The sequence below is a fragment of the Paramormyrops kingsleyae genome, chromosome 19 (assembly GCF_048594095.1).
Source record: "Paramormyrops kingsleyae isolate MSU_618 chromosome 19, PKINGS_0.4, whole genome shotgun sequence".
Lineage (NCBI taxonomy): Eukaryota > Metazoa > Chordata > Actinopteri > Osteoglossiformes > Mormyridae > Paramormyrops > Paramormyrops kingsleyae.
The window spans coordinates 18,255,838-18,275,760 of record NC_132815.1 but is presented as its reverse complement, the minus strand read 5'-3'; the positions used below and the strand labels follow the sequence as shown (position 1 = coordinate 18,275,760).

The following is a 19,923-nucleotide window of genomic DNA, read 5'->3' as shown; positions in this document are numbered from 1 at the left end:
AGAATAATAATAATAATGTATGGACCCATAGTACCATTACAGCTTTTCTGTTCGCTTTCCATAAAATCTCAAACTTTCATTTCCCTGTATTGTAGATTTCAATTATTAGTTTTTTAGAAGGACCAGCTTGGCAGTCAAGATAGGAGCTGCAAAAAAAACCCCAAAAAGAGCCAATTGAGCTCAGGATAAAGCTATATATGAACAGTAAGCTGGCCGTCAGTGCGGGACGCGTCAACAGAGAATTCCATAGTAAGATAAATAGATTTAATAGTCATTGCATAATAAATAATATTTCAAATACCAGGAAGAGGTTATTAGTTTTGTATTTGTTCATGTGGGTGGGAGGGTGACGCAGGTCCATTGAGCAGAGATACAGAAGGTAAGTGGGGTTAAGCAGCGTTTCATCAATTTATCGGGGTTTTTAGTGGCTCTGGCAAAGTGCTGGGGAAAAAAACGGAAACGGGCAGCTTCCCTCACCAGCACGGCGTGAAAACATCAGCTTTGTGAGGAGAAAAGCAGCACCTCAGTATAGCAGCGGACTGCAGTCGCTCGGGATGAAGCTGAGGACTTTCTGAGGGATAGGAAAAGGGGAATAGGATGTAACTGCAGCCCTTCCCTTTCCCTTCACTCTCCCGTCTTCTGCACGGCTGATATCTGCACCATGCACCTTCTGTTAAAAGCAAAAGATGGAGAAGGGTTGGCCTCTCCATTACCCCTCACCAGGGCCCCCTCCGGCTGCGGACTTCGGCCCCAAGGCATCGACGTGTGTCTCTGCATGATCGCCGTCAAGACTGGCACGTCACTGCAGGATCTCTGCTAAACTTCTCCTTCCACTGGACCCCGTGGCTTAATGCTGCTTAAACTTTAGCTTAGGCCACCGGTAGCAGATGCGTAGCAAGATCTGATTTACTACGTTTGTTTAACCTCCGACCCTGACGAGAGTTGCCAGATTTGCTTCATTAAGCCCGTTTGCCTGTATCACCCAGGTTTTATGGGATTATAAAGCCAACTGTCATGCAATAATCACGGAATAATCCTTTTTTTATGCTTTCTAATAATACATTTGAATGCTCGTGCTTTTATAGACCAAGTTCACAGCTTGTTGTGAAGCTATTGCCTGGCTTTTTATGCAGATTTAGCTTCCTCGCAGCACGGGGCCAGGATGAATTGAGGCTTTAGCACGACGAGGACATTTGACACACAAATCAGGCCACCGAGGCTTTAAATCAGGCCATCTATCTGGCAACCTAAACCCAGACAGGCGAGGTCACTGGCAGCGCTGTGACTAAGCCAGAGAAAGCGACTGCTCATAGCTGGGACTCAGGGAGTGGAAGTCACCAGCCACCTCAACTACACACACCCCTGCTGCCACCCGCACCTCCAGCTCCCCCCAACCCACCATTTTGGCACAGCTTCTAGGGAGCTGTCTGCCCCACCCCAACAGCGTGATTCCTGGCTGGGGAGGCCGAGCGCCGGCTCCCGTCACTCACGGGTAGCGGCCCTCGTCCAACTGTCACTTCCCAACAGCTTCATAATCAATCTCTTTATTAAGCGGGCCGCCACAGACGGTGCCGCGGCAGGGAGACCCACCCGTGGAGGCGTGGGGGTGTGCGCGCGCGTGCTCGTGGGGCAGCGGGGGGGGCTGGCACGCCGGTCGCCCGCCCTGCGAGCCGAGTTCGCTCCGCCGCCAGGGTCGGAAGGTTGGCGCTGTTGGGGGGGGGGGGGGGGGGTGGAGGTGGGTGGGCGGGCAGGTTGGATGGGGGGGTTGGGGGGCGCTGCCAGCACGTCCAACCAGTGGATCCAAGCTGTCACCTACGAGGCAGGGGCCATGGCTCTGGTGCCGAGCGCCAAGATCAGGCCGAGATCTCGCTGAAGAAGACATCCTCTCTCTCATCCCCCCCCACCCCCAAACCACCGCCACCTTCCTGTGCACACACCCTGTAATGATGATGAAGAAGTCTTTGCTGCAGCCGCGGCAAAAGTAAATAATTAAAATAAGAAGAATAGTATCGTTTTAAATATTTATCATTATCTCCTCGAAGTCCCCCTACAGGGGACCAGTGATGGTGACCAGGATCATGCTACCCTGTCCCTCTCTGACCCACCTGCCCCGTTCAGCCCCTTAGTCCAGCCACTGTTTTTTTTTTTTTTTACATGTACAGATTATTGCAAATAACTGTAACTATAACAGTCCAAATCCCCATGATAAAGCGTAATCCCTACACTGAATGGAAAAGCTGCACCCCGGTGTTTTCAGTTCCACATTCTCCGCTAACCTTTCCTCCTTTCCATAAAGCAATTTTTTTGTGATTTTTCCTTCCCTTAATGCACAAATCGCATATAAATGAAATTTTTCATCAACGAGGGGCTAAGAAGTGAGAGACCAAATCTCTGTTTAGGCTCAGGGTGCAGCAGTAAATCCGCATGTCTTTGCATTCAGATGTGGAGAAGGTGTGCTTTAATGTAGACGGTTTTCTGCGATCGCTGGTTGGCCGCAATATGTACATCACAGAGGCGGTCAAATATCGCCTGGATTGTGAGTTCTGTTCTTGCAGATCATGTGCAAGTAAAGCGCATGATGAGCAGCGCACATGATTATCATGCCAGCGCCACCGTACACCAGGAAATGTGCTGTCACCTTGTCACAGAATGGACGAGTCTAATATAGGCGACCTTCCGTTCCTCTTGACCGTCTAAAGACCTGGTCTTTGGACGAAATGTGTCACCCAGGGTTTGCCAGCACGCGCTCTGCCATCAAGGCATTTTTTTGGCATTGGGCTACTTACCCCAAAAGTACGTCATCCTGTTTTGGCTCATTAGCTGCGTCTGGGTCAGTGAAACTCAATGGGATCTTGGATGAATGAAAGTGTTGACGTGAGTTTATGGAATCAATAGCGCTGCCTCAATCTCAGGGACTGCGTTTACTGCACTTGGTGGGTCTGTTGGGATATTGACACAAACACAATCGCCGCGCAACAACTGCAAACACAAATTCTTCTTCAAACATACAGTACAACTGGCCTGTAAGGTATACCAATTGTCTCAGTAATCCTTTAATAATACGTACGACTACAGCCTATTCTCTAACACAGTGTTGCACTCATTCGAATGGACGGACAAGGCCTTTTCTCTGTTTTACACTTGAGAGAGGATTTACATTTTGGGAACTGCATTCAACACACATTTGTCCCTTGCATTTGTCAAGAGGAAACTGCTTCATGGATATCAGCCTCAGGACAAGGGGGGGATGTCGTAATTCAAGACCCTTCATGGGGAAGGATCTCACCCCAAGACTGTTTGACTGTAGGGTGAAAGAGAAGAGCAGAGGAAGAAAATGATGCAAAGACCAAAAGGGAGTGACAGGGACCCTCAACCGACAGATGCTGTGGGAAGAAAAGCTGCAGGACTGGGTACCAGTGCCAGGTCATGGTGTCCAACCACCAGATTTCGGTCCTGTCGAGCAAGGTGGGCACAATGTGGGCGCGATGTGGGCACAATGTGGCGATCCGGCCTGGAACAGCGGTTGCATCCGGCTTGCAGGGGAGTGACGGCAGATTGCTGGAGCGCAGTTCCAGGCAGCCGCAGACTCTGTGTGGGCTCTGCTCTTCTGCTGCGTATGGTAGCCTGATAACCTGCACTCTGTGGGTTTTCATTTGCCTGTCGACGAGCTTCCCAGAAAAACGTCTAAGATAACACTACAAAACCAAAATGGTTTACAGTGAAATAAAGATACCCACCCATCCACCCGTCCGTCTTCCAATGATCTGGTCACGTCACGGGGAAGCCTGGAATGTATCACAGGCAGCACAGGGCACAAGGCTGGTGACCCCTTGGATAGGATGCCAGTCCGTTGTAGGTTAAACAAACTTGTAAATAATGTAAATAAAATAGCTTGTACCACATGTGTCGCAGTAGGTAGTATTGCATCCTTTTGGGGTTGGGTGTTTGAATCTGACCCTGCTTTCTGTATGGTGTATATACCCTGTATGGTGTATATACCCTCCATGTAAATGCCCTTCCATGGACCGGTATCCCACACAGGCCGTACCCCAGCCTTGTGCCTGTGCTGTGGTGGTATGCTCCTGGTCTCCCTCTGGTCCTGATACGCGGATAATAAATGGATGGATCATCACACTAGTTTACACCACAATGTAGTAAGGGAATATGCTCCACAAAAGAACATGCATAGTATTTACCTGGATTCATAGTGTTTTATATAAATTTTTTAGAGCAAATATGACTTTTCTATAACTTTAAAAATAATAGTATAGTTTTAGCTTTCCATATTAATGTCAGTTTCAATATAGTTCCTCCTTGTTTTTTTTTGTTTTCTTGTAAACACGATGCGTGTTTATAGTCCTTGTTCTAGCTTCCCTTACACTCTTGATTGCTGCAAATGCCGCCATCGGCTGAGAAATCTGGAGAGTGGCAAAGCATATTTAGCAGTAAACTGCACGCAGGCACACACACGCGCATGCACACACAGGCACACACACACACACACATGCTCGCTCGCACGCGCCTGCCTCTCCAATGATTTGGGTTGAACACCGGGACCCCCTGTAGGCCAGAGCAGGAAACAGATTGACGGAGCAGCATGGGGCGCCAGCCGTGTCCCACCTGATGTTTCCACAAAGGCTTCATCTCCAGCACCACCCCCCCAGCCCCAACCCCCCAGCCCTCCACCCAGCCACGGGTCCTGGAACGCCAGCGGAAGGCCACAGGGAACAGGCGCACAGGAGGAGGGAGCTCCCTGCCTTCCACTCTGCTTGATGTAAATTACATTTTTGGTTCAAGTCCTACAGGAAGTGATGGGCTTTATTGCCTGGTTGACAACTGTGCCCGGGTAGGAAGAACGGCACATTTCAATTCACCTGATCAAAGAATTCGAAAATGATATAAAAATGGGCCAGAAACATAGCACCGCTTGTATGAAAACAGCCCGTGATTCTGATAAAGTTATATTATTGGCAGATTTTGATCTTTATTTTAGATTATAAAAGTTACCAATACCAGGCTGTGCTTTAGATTAACGCTCTAGCTCACCTTGATCATCGCCGAGGCGACTGACGGTTATTTAAAGGTCTCCTGCTTTTGGCCGGCAGCCCCCTCCAGCAGGCTCGCCTCACACGTCGCCGTACCCTAAACCCATCCCACCCCCCCCCCCCCCACCCCAAAAGCCCCCAGCCAGCACAAGATGGATGGCGTTGACACTTTGTGTTGATGCAGCAGGTTTGGGGGGGGGGGGGGGTGGGGGGTTTGCTGCTGGGAAATGCCCCCACCAAGTCGAGGACTCCGGATCCATTGACACCATCGGCTTCACATTTTCAGCGGCTGTGAAGAATCTTATGATGCGCCTTTAAGGAGGGCTATTAGACTGCTGTGGCAACAAATAAGAAATGCATTTAAAATGTGTAAAAATGTGAAATGCAAAAAAAAAAAAAGTAAAAGCTATAAATTCTGGGAAAATGCAGAAGAACTGAATAATATTCCTGTGATCATCAAAGGATGTAGGCCTGAGTTCTGTCAGTGCTGCCAAAATTCATTAAAAAGGACATGAACAATAGCATTAAAAATGGAAAAGATGCAAATAGAAATGTCTAACATCTCTTCTTATGATTCGTAACAATTGTATATGGTCTCAGATATTGTTTGCAAACATTACTGTTTTTTCTTTATTTTTTTTTCTACTTCATGAAGTGAATACTTCATACTTCACCAGATAGATTCCATTTATAACACGACAGGCATCCAGATATATTCATTTGTAATATATAGTTTCAGTTTAATATTTTTTATTCCTATGGTTTAGACAACCAACAAGTCAACAAGATTTATCTTCAATCAAAGAAATTGTTATATATATATATATATATATATATATATATATATATATATAATATATATTATATATATATATATAATATATATTATATATATATATATATAATATATATTATATATATATATATATATAATATATATTATATATATATATAATATATATTATATATATATATAATATATATTTATATATATATATATATAATATATATATAAAGTAATAAATATTGGCAGAAAAGAAGAGGATGTTGTGTCTATGCAGAATGACAGAATATAATGACATTCAGATGAAGCCCACCAACCAAGACAAAGAGACACTGTTTCTAAGCAACTAAACACGCTTTCTTCTTGAATAAGAGTAAGGTCTTGGAAAATTTCTTCCGATTGTGAGGAGCATAACTTAATGGTTTTAAAAGGCTTTAACTAGCATTGACCATATTATCCAAAATAGATTGGAGACATTTTCTAAAATGGTTTTCCACAGTGGCGGCAAGTCATGTTTGTCCAGGTAATCTGCTTGGAAATGAATGATAATGACAGGAGAAATGCAAGACGTGCGAGAGACGGAGAGAATGAGAGAGGGGTAGTAAATGTAGCATCTTAAAAACCTTTCTCTTTAACTGTAAAAAAGGAAGAAAAAAAACACCACTCCGGTCAACTAAATTACTGAGACTGCACTGCCACCTAGTGTTCAATACACGCAAAACAACGTATTTCAGATACTGTATCTTCAGAACGGCAGCTTTAATCCCTCACACAAATGATCGGTATAAATAACTGGTAAATGCAGGACAAAAGACAAAGCACCTTGCTTTTCTCCACATTAATTAATTGATGTGCATGCGCAGGCTCCATACACGGTGTAATGATTATTTACACTATACTGTCACTAATGCCTTTAAGTATCTTACTGCCGCACAATGAGACGAGACTGAGACGAATCCCACCACCTACATGAACTTGGCGTCTCATCTTAGGAAAGTGATGTCCAGCAGTGCAGCACCTGCCACTGCGCTTCGTCTTCGCTTTACTCTTATCAGTGTCCGTAGAATCCCAGAATCGACTTTGACACAGAGATGTTACATTGATAATTATTCTGCTAGTGGGTTACATTACAGCAATAATGGTGCTGTGCATAACGAATTATGGTAGTTGCTTAAAACAAAAACACAATACACTTTTTTTTGCAGCTTCTTAAAGTTTTATTTGTGAAAAGTAAAATACCGTGTTCTTACAAATAAGCTTTAAAAAATCTATTTTGGAACTAAAAATGGGCAGTAAGAACAAAGAGTATCACTAAATTGTGACCCAGGGAAACAGGATTTATGAGTCTTTGGGCAACTGGCCATAACTAATTAGTTCAGCAGTAACTACCATTTCCACAATAACACAAACAGTTAAGACAGTTAAAGAATTCTCTTCCTCTTGTCAAATGTTAACATATTTCGTGTGGAAATCCAGCGCATATCATAAATGCATAAAAACCTGGGAAACAAGTAACCTCCGATTATCATTCAAGACCAGCCTTTTTCTGCTCATGTATTAGTGTCCAAGCAATCAAGGGCAATCAACAAAAACTGACACACTTATGTGCACTATGAATATGCAATGTTAAATCAGTTTTATTAACAACATATTTATTTGAGCACATTCGAAAACCCAGGCAAAAACTAAATGAATACACGCAACTAAATGATTTGACTTTCTTCAGAAACAAAATCTGAGGTATACTGCAATTGTATCTGAAAGCAAAATCGGTCACTATATTCAACCAGTGTTCTATGCAAGTCTGATTGTATGGAATAATCAGTACCCCAGAGTATATGTGTGAAGGCTGCCAGTTAAGGGTGAACTCCCCTTTTAATCATTGGATGAAATCCCCAGCCCACAAGAAGGCAATGGACCAATTGCGTTAAGCCTAAGTACAAACCTCGTCAGCCTCCTTTTTCCTCTTTAAGCAGGTGACTTAATCAGACCAGTACTCCCCCAATTAATTGTAGAAGCGACTGTAATTTTTACCAAAAGAAAAACAAATGACAACATAGCTTAATGTTTGCCGTGTTTTCACAATTATGTCTTTAAAAGCTATGAGGGCAAGGGAACATTTTTTTTCCCCATTTTTATTATTTTGTTCTTAATTTGGAGAGAAAAGAAAAAAAGCGGTCATTCATTTTGAAATAAAGTACACAGTCATACAACAGTTGCACATCAATCACAGTAAGAATCTAATCTGGAAGAGTAAACAATTAAGGACCCATGTCCTTGCTCTCACGCATATACACACGCACCACTGTGAAGGTGTGACATTGTAGTTGTGCATTATTACTATTGTATAAAATTACTGTTCTGGAGGATAATGCCTTTGAAGTGTGCACAGCACGGACTGCCCCCTTGTGGGCAAGTGTGGAATCTGAGCCGAGAGCTCCTTGTGCTGATGCATCCCTACTCCTGCTAGCGAGCCATCCGGAGGCTCAATTTCTACCTGCTGAGCCGGAGCTTAATGGAGTTCTTCACAACTGGAATGGGATTGGCTGGGAGGGGGGGGCCTTCCGAGAGGTCAGTGCTGGAGATTCTCTGGAGGAGCAAAAATGGGGGGGGGGGGGGGGGCAATGACGTAGCATCTTATTTAATCAAACAGCAAGCCATCAATTTGTTTTACATTAGTCTAAAGTAATATGAAAGGCCACCAAGCTACCTTACAGTAACAGATAACTACACATTATATATTGAGTTTTGATGGATACAATGTATGTTTATATCATTATATGATATGTCTTTATTATTCCTTTTGTTTCTTGCTTTGTCTAAAGTGTTTTGTTATTCAGTCTGTTGAAATACAGGTGTTAAAATTACAAGTACCCCCCCAGCCACTATAGCCATTACAAATCCTTAACCACACATCACTGCGCAAGTTGTATCATTCTGCACCTTCATAAGAGCTGAGAATCTGACCCCCCCCCCCACCGTGTGGTTACCCCGAGTAACCGCTCGGATGCCCCGGAATGTTCACCTGTGAAATGGGCACCAGGGTCGCTGCTTGCTCATCTTTATTGGGCTCCTACAGTGAGGAGAAAGGTGACAGGATGAAGCAGTGACACTGAAGAGGAGAAAGGTGACAGGATGAAGCAGTGACACTGAAGAGGAGAAAGGTGGCAGGATGAAGCAGTGACACTGAAGAGGAGAAAGGTGACAGGATGAAGCAGTGACACTGAAGAGGAGAAAGGTGGCAGGATGAAGCAGTGACACTGAAGAGGAGAAAGGTGACAGGATGAAGCAGTGACACTGAAGAGGAGAAAGGTGACAGGATGAAGCAGTGACACTGAAGAGGAGAAAGGTGACAGGATGAAGCAGTGACACTGAAGAGGAGAAAGGTGACAGGATGAAGCAGTGACACTGAAGAGGAGAAAGGTGACAGGATGAAGCAGTGACACTGAAGAGGAGAAAGGTGACAGGATGAAGCAGTGACACTGAAGAGAGCTGGACTCTTGTCACTGTGCCGCATTGTCTGCCCCCAGAATACTTGTGTCTTCAGGACGATCTGAAATCCCCACCTTACATGAACTCCCTCCTCAAGACGAGGGAAATCCAGCAGTCTGCTGCGTGTTTATGTACACAGACAGAAGTTCATTCCCCGCACACTGAAAGCCAATGATAAGCAGGATAGGGGTGACTTTTCACAAAGTGGCGAACTGGGGACAGACCTTGGTTTCAGTCTCCACCTTGGCTTCACCTTGAGAATCCCTCATTTCCTCATCGCTCTGCAGAAGGACAGAGTGGCAAACAATTCAGAGGCGGGAGACAAGAGCAACTGACGGAAGTCTGACTTTTAAGCCGAGCGTAGCGTTACCAAAAATGAGGTTTTAATGAATAGCGGAAGTTTAAGGGTGGACAGGGCAGGAAGAGGGACAGGAAACTTGGATGAGATTATAGCGCTTACGCTCGGTACTGCCACTGGTGCGGTGGCCACGCCGCCCACGCCGCCCACATCGCCCACATCGCCCACGGCCATGCCATCTCCAGATGTGGCTGCGTCCAGCCTCCCATCCTGTCAGAAGAGTCAGTAAAAAGGTAAGAGAGCCTCTGCAGCTCACTTCACAATACGCCTACCCCACTGTTCCTTCAGCAGGCGCTGCAGACCCTGGCTGACTTTTTCCCGTCCGTCAAGACAACATTGTAATGGTGAAATCAGTAATGGGCTTTGGAAAAAAACAGGCAATTTTCAAAGGCAATCAATGGAAAAATGATGGGGGGGTGTGGGGGGGGGAATCTTATTGATGGGTGATTCCAACTGGGAGACAATAATTAACTAGCTCAAAAACACATGGAGCTACCCAGTATTAACGAACAAAACCTGTATCAAGATGTATGAGAAACCAAGTGAGCCAAATGAACTAAATCACATCAATGCATTAAACTATACTGGAGACACAACACGCAAATAAAAAGCCAACTTCACTACTAGGTGGAATTGAAATTTGTAGGTAATTAGTATGACACCTGTTGACCTGAGTCTGTGCGTTTGGTGGCTTTTTAGAGGATGTTCCTCACAGTGGTGAAGGCAGTCAACGTAAAACGCCGGTGCGTGTACCTCATCCAAACGGGGCCTCTTGGCGTTCTCTTCCTGTGGGGGAGACGTGGGCCTTTTTTTGGGGTGGTTTCCATTGGAGGGAGGGGAGCAGCTGACAGCCCGGCCGGAGAATGAGGGCCGACTGAGGGTGGGTCTGGGCGTGGGGGGCTTGGTCCCCTCCAGGGGTCCTGTGACAGGGTCATTGTCATGTAGGATGATAGTGGGGGGGGGGGGGGGTGGGGGGGTGGGTTTCAGACGAATATGCAAAGTAAAACAAGAGCAACGTGACAAACCTCCGGGGGCATCTGCAGTGGCCTGGGTGTCCGAGGGGCCACTTGGGGGAGCTGGAGGACTGTGCCTGTCAATCGGGGGTGGGAGGTAAGGGGGGGGGGATGGAGAAGGAAAGGCTATTTAAAGCTGCAGACAGAGCATGAGCAAAAGTCAGCTGACAGAACCGCCAAACTCGTGCCCAAAAGCTAGTGCTGTAGACATGCAGTCTTAGCACTAATATAATGTGCACGGTTTCAAATCACAAAGCACATCCTCTTCGCAGAGAAAAGCAGGCGTCCAGTGCCGGTCATACAAATAGATTTTCTGCACCCACCACCAAAATATTTTCCTAGCTAATCACTGATTGGAGACAGTCTATAAGAAATTTAGAAGCTTAAGAGTCCGATGTGTATATAAATGGAGGGAATTTAGTGGTTTCAAAAAATGCAATCATGACCCACCTGGGCGGACTGGCTGCAGGGACGAGCGGGCAAGTCTTGGGGGCGGCCGTGGGTGATGGTACAGACATGCTGCTGTCACCATCCAGGGATAGGTCCAGGCTGCTGTCTGACACTAGACGTACCCCATCACTGGAGTGCTGTCGGAGAGGGGGAGGGTCAGAGCTGGAGTCAGATGACTGCCTTCCTTTTGTCACACAGTGAAGTGAGTCTTAGAAATGTGGAACCTCAGTCGCGCATGAAACATGACCGATTGTGTTCATACTAAATAACAGGTGTCTTAAAACGGCTAGGAATGAGGACCTTCAGGATCACATTTGACCTTTAGAACCTCAAAGGTACCTCCCAAAACGTGCCGGGCATACAGCAGAATTAAAAGCATGCTTTTTACCATGTCTGGGTCCGCTGGTGGATTGAGACCTTCACCAAAGATTTGGGGTTAAGAAAACCCTGGGGTGAGATCAGAAGCGAGCAAACACAGCTGGTATAGGGCATCTGCCCTGGATTTTACCAAGAGGATGCAGTGTGACGCCAGCCTGAGTGTGTGAATTCGAATAGCTGAGATAGGGTATAGGTTGGTGTGATTAGGATGGGACTCGAACCTGTGATGTACAGACGCGCGATGGACGGGCTGTCGGAGGCAGGGCAGCCACCCGTCCACTTTCTCACCTTACGCCGTTTGTGAACAGCGAGGTTTGGCAGAAGCTGGTGCAGCTGTTTCCGTTTCACGTGCATCGCCGTGATCTTCATGTCCGACTCAAACATCTTGCTGCTGATGGCTTGCCTGTAGACTTCGGTAGGGAAGAAAACAGATGGCATGGGTGGCAGGTTCTTGACTTAACGCACAAGTCATAAACCAAGGGGCTCACCCAAAATGTTATATCATAGCACATGACAGTAACTGAAGCCAGAATTCCACATGGACGAGCCAATTTGTTGAAATTGAGTGTGTGGTGCTAGCTTTATGCATACCTTATACACACACACGCAAGCTAATTAGCCGCTAATGAATTCAGTTAAAGTCAATTGAATTAAAACACTAAAAACTGGTCAAAACCCAGAAGGGACAGCAATGTTAAGCAAATGCTTGTCTGTGCGCAGATGCCCTGTGTGTCCTGTGGGGAGACAGCCTGTATTGGGTTTCCCGGGTGGGGGGGGAATGGGGGCTCACCAGTGTCTGTGAAGGACTGGATGTCATACGTCAGGTCCACATTTAGATTCTCAGACCCCTCCATCTTTTTGAAGACAATGCCAATCACCCACATTGTGCTGAATTCCTCTCTGCAAAAACCAAATGGGACAATGACAAAGAAAGGAGATATAATGATGTCAATGCTTGTGATGCATGACGTCGCTTCGGACAAAAATGTCTGATAAATAGGCAAACGAAAATCTACATGCAAGTCGCGTGTAATAAAGCATTTCACATAGTCAGGTCATATCGGATGCCACAAGGTCCAGGTACGGCTTACAGGACCGAAGGTGACAGTGACCTCAGGACTCACTTTTCACTTTCCTTGGGACCTGGAAAAGACTGCGGATTCACATGTGCCAGCGTGATGAACTCGTTCTTCTCCAGGTTTCCGACGAGAATTCGGATTTTCGATTCAACCAAGCCGACCCTGCCGGCGAAACAGTGTGTTAAGGCAGCTCGGCTGACCGGGCGCATCGAACAGCAACTGCAGGCAGGAGCCGGCTGAAAACCGCGAGCCGACGATGACGTTAACCGCCAATTAAAAAGAGACATGGCTTAATTGAGTCACATCACACAATGGAAAAGAATATACAAATCTAACATCACAAAGTCTTTAAAGCACTTGAAATGATACCGGAGTGACAAAGAGACAATCACTCACTCCCACTGCTCCCTGCAATTACTCGTTTTTTTTTTTTTTTTTTTTGAGGTGGGGGGGGTTACAGGGCACAGAAGGTACTTACCACTCCAAGTGTGGTTTCTCGGTCGGTGCGCTTGCTAGCAACACAATATAATGCCTTGGAACATAAAAACAGAACAAGGCCATTATGTCCTGCAAACAAAGGTCAGTTCTAAACAAAAGCAAAACGAAAGGTGAGGCCCTTCACCCACAGATAGGTCAATGGCTGGAGGAACTGGGGAAGCCCAACCAGCTGAGGGAGACCTACAAGGCCTTGTGCAGCCCTTTGCAAGAAGGCATACCAGACACACCATTTCCTGATCACCCACAAAAACATTCATTCCTTAAAAAGGGGGGGGGGTGGGGGGGGTGGACACAATGCAGATAAAATATTGTACTGGAAGACTGGAAGATTAACTTAGTGCTACACTTCAAAACAAGCCTTTCGTGTGAGGGTCAGACAAGAATTCGTGCCATCTGAAAAAGTAGATGGCTTCCAGTGAATATCACAATTCACGACTATAAGCACAGGTATATGTCAATTACATCTGAGAAAGAATTGTCCTGCAAAATAAATTCTAGAGTGAATTGCCCTGCTCTTAACTGGACATACATATCCACTCATTTTTTTTCACTAGCAGACATGTCTATGACAAGACCCTTAATAAAGAGACCAGCTATCATTATTGTTAAGTGACAGAAAAAAATATCAAATAAATACAAAAGATGGTGAAATAACAGGTTAATAGAACTGAAACTGTTGGATTTTTCAGCCGCCTTAAGGTAGCTTTGCTGTGTTTCGCCTGCTTGTAATAGGAAAATTCACCATGCAGGATGTTTAACTTTAACTGGAAAAATGTACTGCGAGAGCCAATTAAATTCAGCGAAGCAAAATATTGCTTTCTGATGGAAATCCAACATTTCTAAATGATCACTTTGGTCAAATAAGTAAACAGAAGGTAGGGTATCGTAAGACAGATGGGTAAAATACCACAGCAAATACAAACCCCGAGCTGAATATATGAGTATCAAAAGGAATATTAACTAGCCTATCAAATGCTTTCAAGCAATTCACAGTTAATCAGCTGTCATTTTAAAAATTACAATTAGCAAAAGAAAGACTATTATATGCCTCCATCCATATCAAAGAATTTAGTATTTCAAACATTTTCATTTAAAAATGCAAAACACACACTAATAACTACATTTTCTGCCAGAGCTTAGCATCAAATAAAAAGGTCCGAGACAGAAAAACATAATTTATTTATTACAGATATACGGTACATGAATTCCCATGCTGGTGGAAGCCTAACTGAACAAACTCAGGGACAATTTGTGCTTCTTTTAACGTTATGGTGAAGGAACCGGGGAGGAGACGGAATGCTGACAGTGGCAACCGTGACATTTACGAATGTACCCTGAGGAAAGCAGACCACTTCCTAAAGACAACATGGGGGAAAGAAGCAGCTACGCTAAGTGGGGAACGGGACGAGCTAGAAAAGGAAAGGTTATGTATGTTGTTATTTGACTTTATTAAATTAAAACAGGGCTAAGTGCTACATTTGAACTATGGTGATATATCCATGTTCTTTCATGGGCGATAAGACAGGCTAAGAAATTTGCCAAATACTTAAGAATGATCTTGGCTTTTTCTCTATTTGCAGAACATTTCTCCATTCCCAGGAACTAAGTGAGCGATCATCAGCAAACTGGGTGAAAATTCTGTTAAGATTTAGGTGATAACTTTTAAAGAAGTCATTTCATACTAAATGAAAACCAGGCCAATCACATGATCAGAACAAAGAAAATACCCATGTGGGTTTAACCTCACAAGCAGGTGATGAAAAGGTATCTCAATGTCACATAGCCTGCCAGCACATATGAGCCAGGAAAAGCATTAAACATTAGTTTAATACACAAGATACACAAGTCACAGCCAGAGAATGCTGCAGCTTCTTAAAGAGCTGCTTCTAAAAAGGAAAAGTGCAGTCCTTTCATGGTGCAAGGTACAAAATGTGCAGAGACAGTGCAGCAGCAAATGAGTCGTTGAGCAACCTTGCCTAGGATGGGAGCTAAGGGAGTGACTCTGAGGTTAGGTTTGTGATGGGGGCAAAGCTTAACTATAACGCGTTTCTACCCCCCACCAAACTGAACACCACGAAAGAACATATCACTAAAGCTAGCTTTACTTCACAGTCAAACCTACATCACCGGAAGAAATAGAACAGGATTTGATACAACTATAATTTAAGTGTTTTCAGTAATTTATAGGTATTTGTGGGTATACATGGGAATTTCACCAGCTTTTAAAGTAAAATTCCGATATTTCCACCAGGCTTTGTACTGTCATTGGATCAATAAAAACAAATCTATCAGGAAAAACCGGAAGCATCTACAGAAACAGACTAACAAGAAATACATAGTGCAAATTGTGAACTAAAGCATTTTATTTGGTATTGCATACAGTATAAGGCACAGGTATATAAAAAAACAAGCAAGGCTCATGTTTAATGAGATTGTACAAGTACTGGACCTACCTTAAAGTCAGCTGACATACTGACATTAAAAACCCCAATTTCAAAAAATGTCCTTTTATTACTATAAAGTAAGGCCATCTTATGTACAATGAATTGTAAACAAAAACGCAATTAAATTCTTTCCCCCCTCTGGAAATCATAATAAAACCCTGGGAGTCTGAATATGTACGCCTTTATTTAATATCCACATGTAATGGATCACAAATTCAACAAACAAAAAAGAAAAATAATAATAAAAAGAAAACATGTCACATATACTAAAAGATTGTGTGGGTATTTTTTGCAGAAATACATCTTTATTGAAATAGTTGTGTCTCACCATGTGTGTCCAACAGGATAAGCAGTTTAATACATACTTGTATTTCTGAAAGAAGTTTGGTGCTTCAAATAGTTTGGACCAGTCTGCTTTATTCAGCATAATTTCTTCTGTGATGGCAAGACCTGCAAGAGAGGGGATGACACTTGAGCATGGGGTCCTGCGAAGGCCAGTCAGACACCTGCAGCTCTCATGCCTTTAACGGTATGTCACGGTATATGGGGGATAAGACAGGCATAGCCAGCTGTGCACGGAAGCTACATCTAACTGACCCCATTTAAACTCGTCCATCATGACAGTGCGGGTGGACACAGACACGTTATAGGTGGAGTTCTGCTGAGGGTAGGCAGGGGTGATGATAGGCATGAGATGGTATCGGTCACTGGGGGTCACCTAAAGAAGAAAAAAAAAAAAACACAGACAAGACGAAAAAAAACATTACCTCCATATTTATAGCTTATCCTTTAGACATCCAAATATTTTCTGCAAAAAAATTACCATTAGCATTACTCCTAGTAGTACCATTAGCATTACTCCTAGTAGTACCATTAGCATCACTCCTAGTAGTGTCATTAGCATCACTCCTAGTAGTGCCATTAGCATCACTCCTAGTAGTGCCATTAGCATCACTCCTAGTAGTGCCATTAGCATCACTCCTAGTAGTGCCATTAGCATTACTCCTAGTAGTGTCATTAGCATCACTCCTAGTAGTACCATTAGCATCACTCCTAGTAGTGTCATTAGCATCACTCCTAGTAGTACCATTAGCATCACTCCTAGTAGTACCATTAGCATCACTCCTAGTAGTGTCATTAGCATCACTCCTAGTAGTGCCATTAGCATCACTCCTAGTAGTGCCATTAGCATCACTCCTAGTAGTGCCATTAGCATTACTCCTAGTAGTGCCATTAGCATCACTCCTAGTAGTGCCATTAGCATCACTCCTAGTAGTGCCATTAGCATCACTCCTAGTAGTGCCATTAGCATCACTCCTAGTAGTACCATTAGCATCACTCCTAGTAGTGTCATTAGCATCACTCCTAGTAGTGCCATTAGCATCACTCCTAGTAGTGCCATTAGCATCACTCCTAGTAGTACCATTAGCATCACTCCTAGTAGTGTCATTAGCATCACTCCTAGTAGTGCCATTAGCATCACTCCTAGTAGTGCCATTAGCATCACTCCTAGTAGTGCCATTAGCATCACTCCTAGTAGTGTCATTAGCATCACTCCTAGTAGTGCCATTAGCATCACTCCTAGTAGTGTCATTAGCATCACTCCTAGTAGTGCCATTAGCATCACTCCTAGTAGTGCCATTAGCATCACTCCTAGTAGTGCCATTAGCATCACTCCTAGTAGTGCCATTAGCATCACTCCTAGTATTATCATTAGAAGTGGTAACAGTACTAGGATTTATTAGCAATGTCATAATTCATTAGATGACACATTTTTAACCCCAGGGTTACAAATAATATCTGGGGTCTTCTGAAATAACACTGCCAAAACATTTCACCCCAAATTACAGGAGTTACACAAAAATACATTTTTACAATATAAATCACATTTCTATTCAACAAACAGTTCGAAAATTCGACAAACAGGTATCAGGTCCTCAGACAGAGGGAGGTTCACCCTGAGAGGGACAGCAGGATGACAACTGGCAGGCTTACTCTGGGATCCCAGACTTGGAGATTTAGATTGCATTCCTCTGGCTGCTTCAAGAGGACCGGATTGGGCCACTCCCTAATAGAACGAGACCCAGTTAGGAATCGGGCAGACTCATTTTATTTATCCCACAATTTCATTCCCTGTCCACACAAGATGTCTATACATATATTTCTATATTAAAACATGCAATACAAGAGTATTTTACTTGACAGACAGACCGGCCCCTCATTAGCAATGAATATACTACACAGACATGTAATCCAACAGACAGGGAAAGGTCAAGAATAAGGAAAACTTGTCTCTGTCAGCAAAAGAAAGCAGCGTTAAATGGAGAAGCAACTGTCAGAGGCACAAGGACACACCCTCACCATTTGGAGAAGACCAAAAAGAACTTGTGCACCAGGGTGGACGCCACAGCGTTGGGATACAGCTGGCAGGTACGGGCAACCAGCATAGCCCACGAGACCCCTCCCAGGAAGCCCAAAATGTTGGAGTAGATGTTGTGACCTGCAAACATTTCAGAATGATTGATACTCTATCCCTGCTGAAATACCTACTCAACACAAAGAAAATATATTAAAGCCATGACTTATTATGGCAGGGAATTAAAGCAAATATTTATCAAAGTCACTGTTTAACTATATCACAAAATGTGGTAATCATACAGCAGCAAAGCAAGATTAATGCAGGAAATACTTCAAGCTTAACAACCACAAACTGCAATCTCCTTGAGAGTAAAAAGTAAAAACAAAAGGTCTGTTTCTTACATAATATAATTAGGAAAATTACCAAGCAAACTTCAATAATTTAGCAGTTTGGTAGAGATAGTGCAGAAATTTTGCCAACAATTCTCTGAACACATTTTATCTTGAAAACATTAATGCAAGCCGGCTATGGATGCATTTGCTGGCTCACAATAAATATGGTAACAGTAGAGGGCAAAGGATTTTAGGCCACCTTAAATATTTTTAAGCAGCCACAGTCTGTGAACACTAAATCATCAGCATTAATGTTACTTCTTATTACTTGTTATTACAATTAGAGGTGTTTCCAGACATCCCTAATGTAGTATGTTAATTCAATTATAAATCAAAACTATACAGTATAGTGGCATGTACAAGGAAAATTCATAGTTTGCAACAACTATTAACTGGTTTAAAGTAGGGATAGCTCAATGCACTTTTTGGTATCCCAATCTGATCCATTCGATGTTTATATCTGCTGATTCAGAGTCCCCCATTCGATCTTTTAATAAACATTTTAATATATATATACACATACAGAAGGTGTCTGTACATTCTTCATCTGAGTAAGCCTTCTGGTTTCACAATACTCTTCCTTATGAGGTTTCTGCAAGATTTGTTGTATTAATCAAAGCAAATCATACCTCCTCTCGAAAGGATGGCATTGCAAACACTGTAGGGAGCATTTGGGCTATTTAAAGAATTTCCACATGTAGTTTCAAGCCATGTGCCTCAGGCTTACTGTAGCATACGATGGAACCTTACAATCTGCGGAACTGACGTGCATTAGGCAGACTCTGGAAATTAAATACTTTGAGCTTTGGATTAGATATCCATCAATTAAGAAATGCTTGAATTGGCCCAAATTCTGATCTGTGATACCGGGTTGGGACATCACTGATTTAAGACATATAGCCAACCATCCAGAAAGTGAAACACTGAACATACGCTTTGCCCACAACTTGATGGCTCTGAGGGTGAGTCTGAAGTTCTCAATGTTGGGCACCAGGTGCAGGATTTCATCAGTCACCCTGCAGCCTGAAAACAATGGAAACTTACTTCAGCAATGTGCCTGACATGACAACACACACTCAAAAGGACATCAAAATGATTAAGATTAACTCTACTATTGTCAAATACATTTCTGATGTCAATATCCATGTAATTCTTGATGTGACTACTACATCTCTACATAAACTTCATGGCTGATGAGCCTTGGATTAAACACCTACTGCATATTACAGCTGAAGGGAATCACACACTTACCATTAAGACTTCGAATACAACGGATGTCCAGATTCTTGAGCAAGCTATCATCTCTGAGGTCCAGGGATTCCGGGATAGTCTGCAGTGCTAAGCGGGCGAACAGTATATCAATCTAATACAAACAGACAACACAAATGAAGCATATAACTTAATCAGCTGTCACAGAGATTTTCTTCACTACCTCAATTTGTCTTTGTTCTCAGACCACGAACACAACCGAACTGATATATCTTCTATCTGCCAAATAGACAACAGTTTAAGACACATTACCTCAATGCCATCGAACGATAACTTTATTACTGGAACAAATGCTTCTTCCACAGCCTGGACAAAGAAAGCCAAGTCACAATTCACACACACAGCAATTGATTTGGTGAAAA

General features: G+C 43.6%; 1 protein-coding gene across 2 annotated transcripts in view; it reads right to left on the bottom strand.

The window, feature by feature from the left end:
* Positions 1-7,022: 7,022 nt before the first annotated feature.
* LOC111850942 (poly(A) polymerase type 3-like) overlaps positions 7,023-19,923 on the bottom strand; it is a 16,471-nt gene continuing 3,570 nt past the window's right edge. For both annotated transcript variants that reach the window (XM_023825356.2, XM_023825355.2), the window contains exons 6-23: positions 19,814-19,867; positions 19,544-19,655; positions 19,226-19,315; positions 17,903-18,041; positions 17,537-17,609; positions 16,139-16,259; positions 15,907-15,991; positions 13,078-13,131; positions 12,645-12,761; positions 12,311-12,420; positions 11,809-11,930; positions 11,143-11,279; positions 10,705-10,769; positions 10,433-10,599; positions 9,782-9,889; positions 9,546-9,602; positions 8,855-8,902; positions 7,023-8,418 (exon numbers count right to left, since the gene is read on the bottom strand). In XM_023825356.2, coding sequence (XP_023681124.2) covers positions 8,323-8,418; positions 8,855-8,902; positions 9,546-9,602; positions 9,782-9,889; positions 10,433-10,599; positions 10,705-10,769; positions 11,143-11,279; positions 11,809-11,930; positions 12,311-12,420; positions 12,645-12,761; positions 13,078-13,131; positions 15,907-15,991; positions 16,139-16,259; positions 17,537-17,609; positions 17,903-18,041; positions 19,226-19,315; positions 19,544-19,655; positions 19,814-19,867 — 1,755 coding nt within the window. In that variant the 3' untranslated portion in view covers positions 7,023-8,322. The remainder of the gene's footprint in view (positions 8,419-8,854; positions 8,903-9,545; positions 9,603-9,781; positions 9,890-10,432; positions 10,600-10,704; positions 10,770-11,142; positions 11,280-11,808; positions 11,931-12,310; positions 12,421-12,644; positions 12,762-13,077; positions 13,132-15,906; positions 15,992-16,138; positions 16,260-17,536; positions 17,610-17,902; positions 18,042-19,225; positions 19,316-19,543; positions 19,656-19,813; positions 19,868-19,923) is intronic.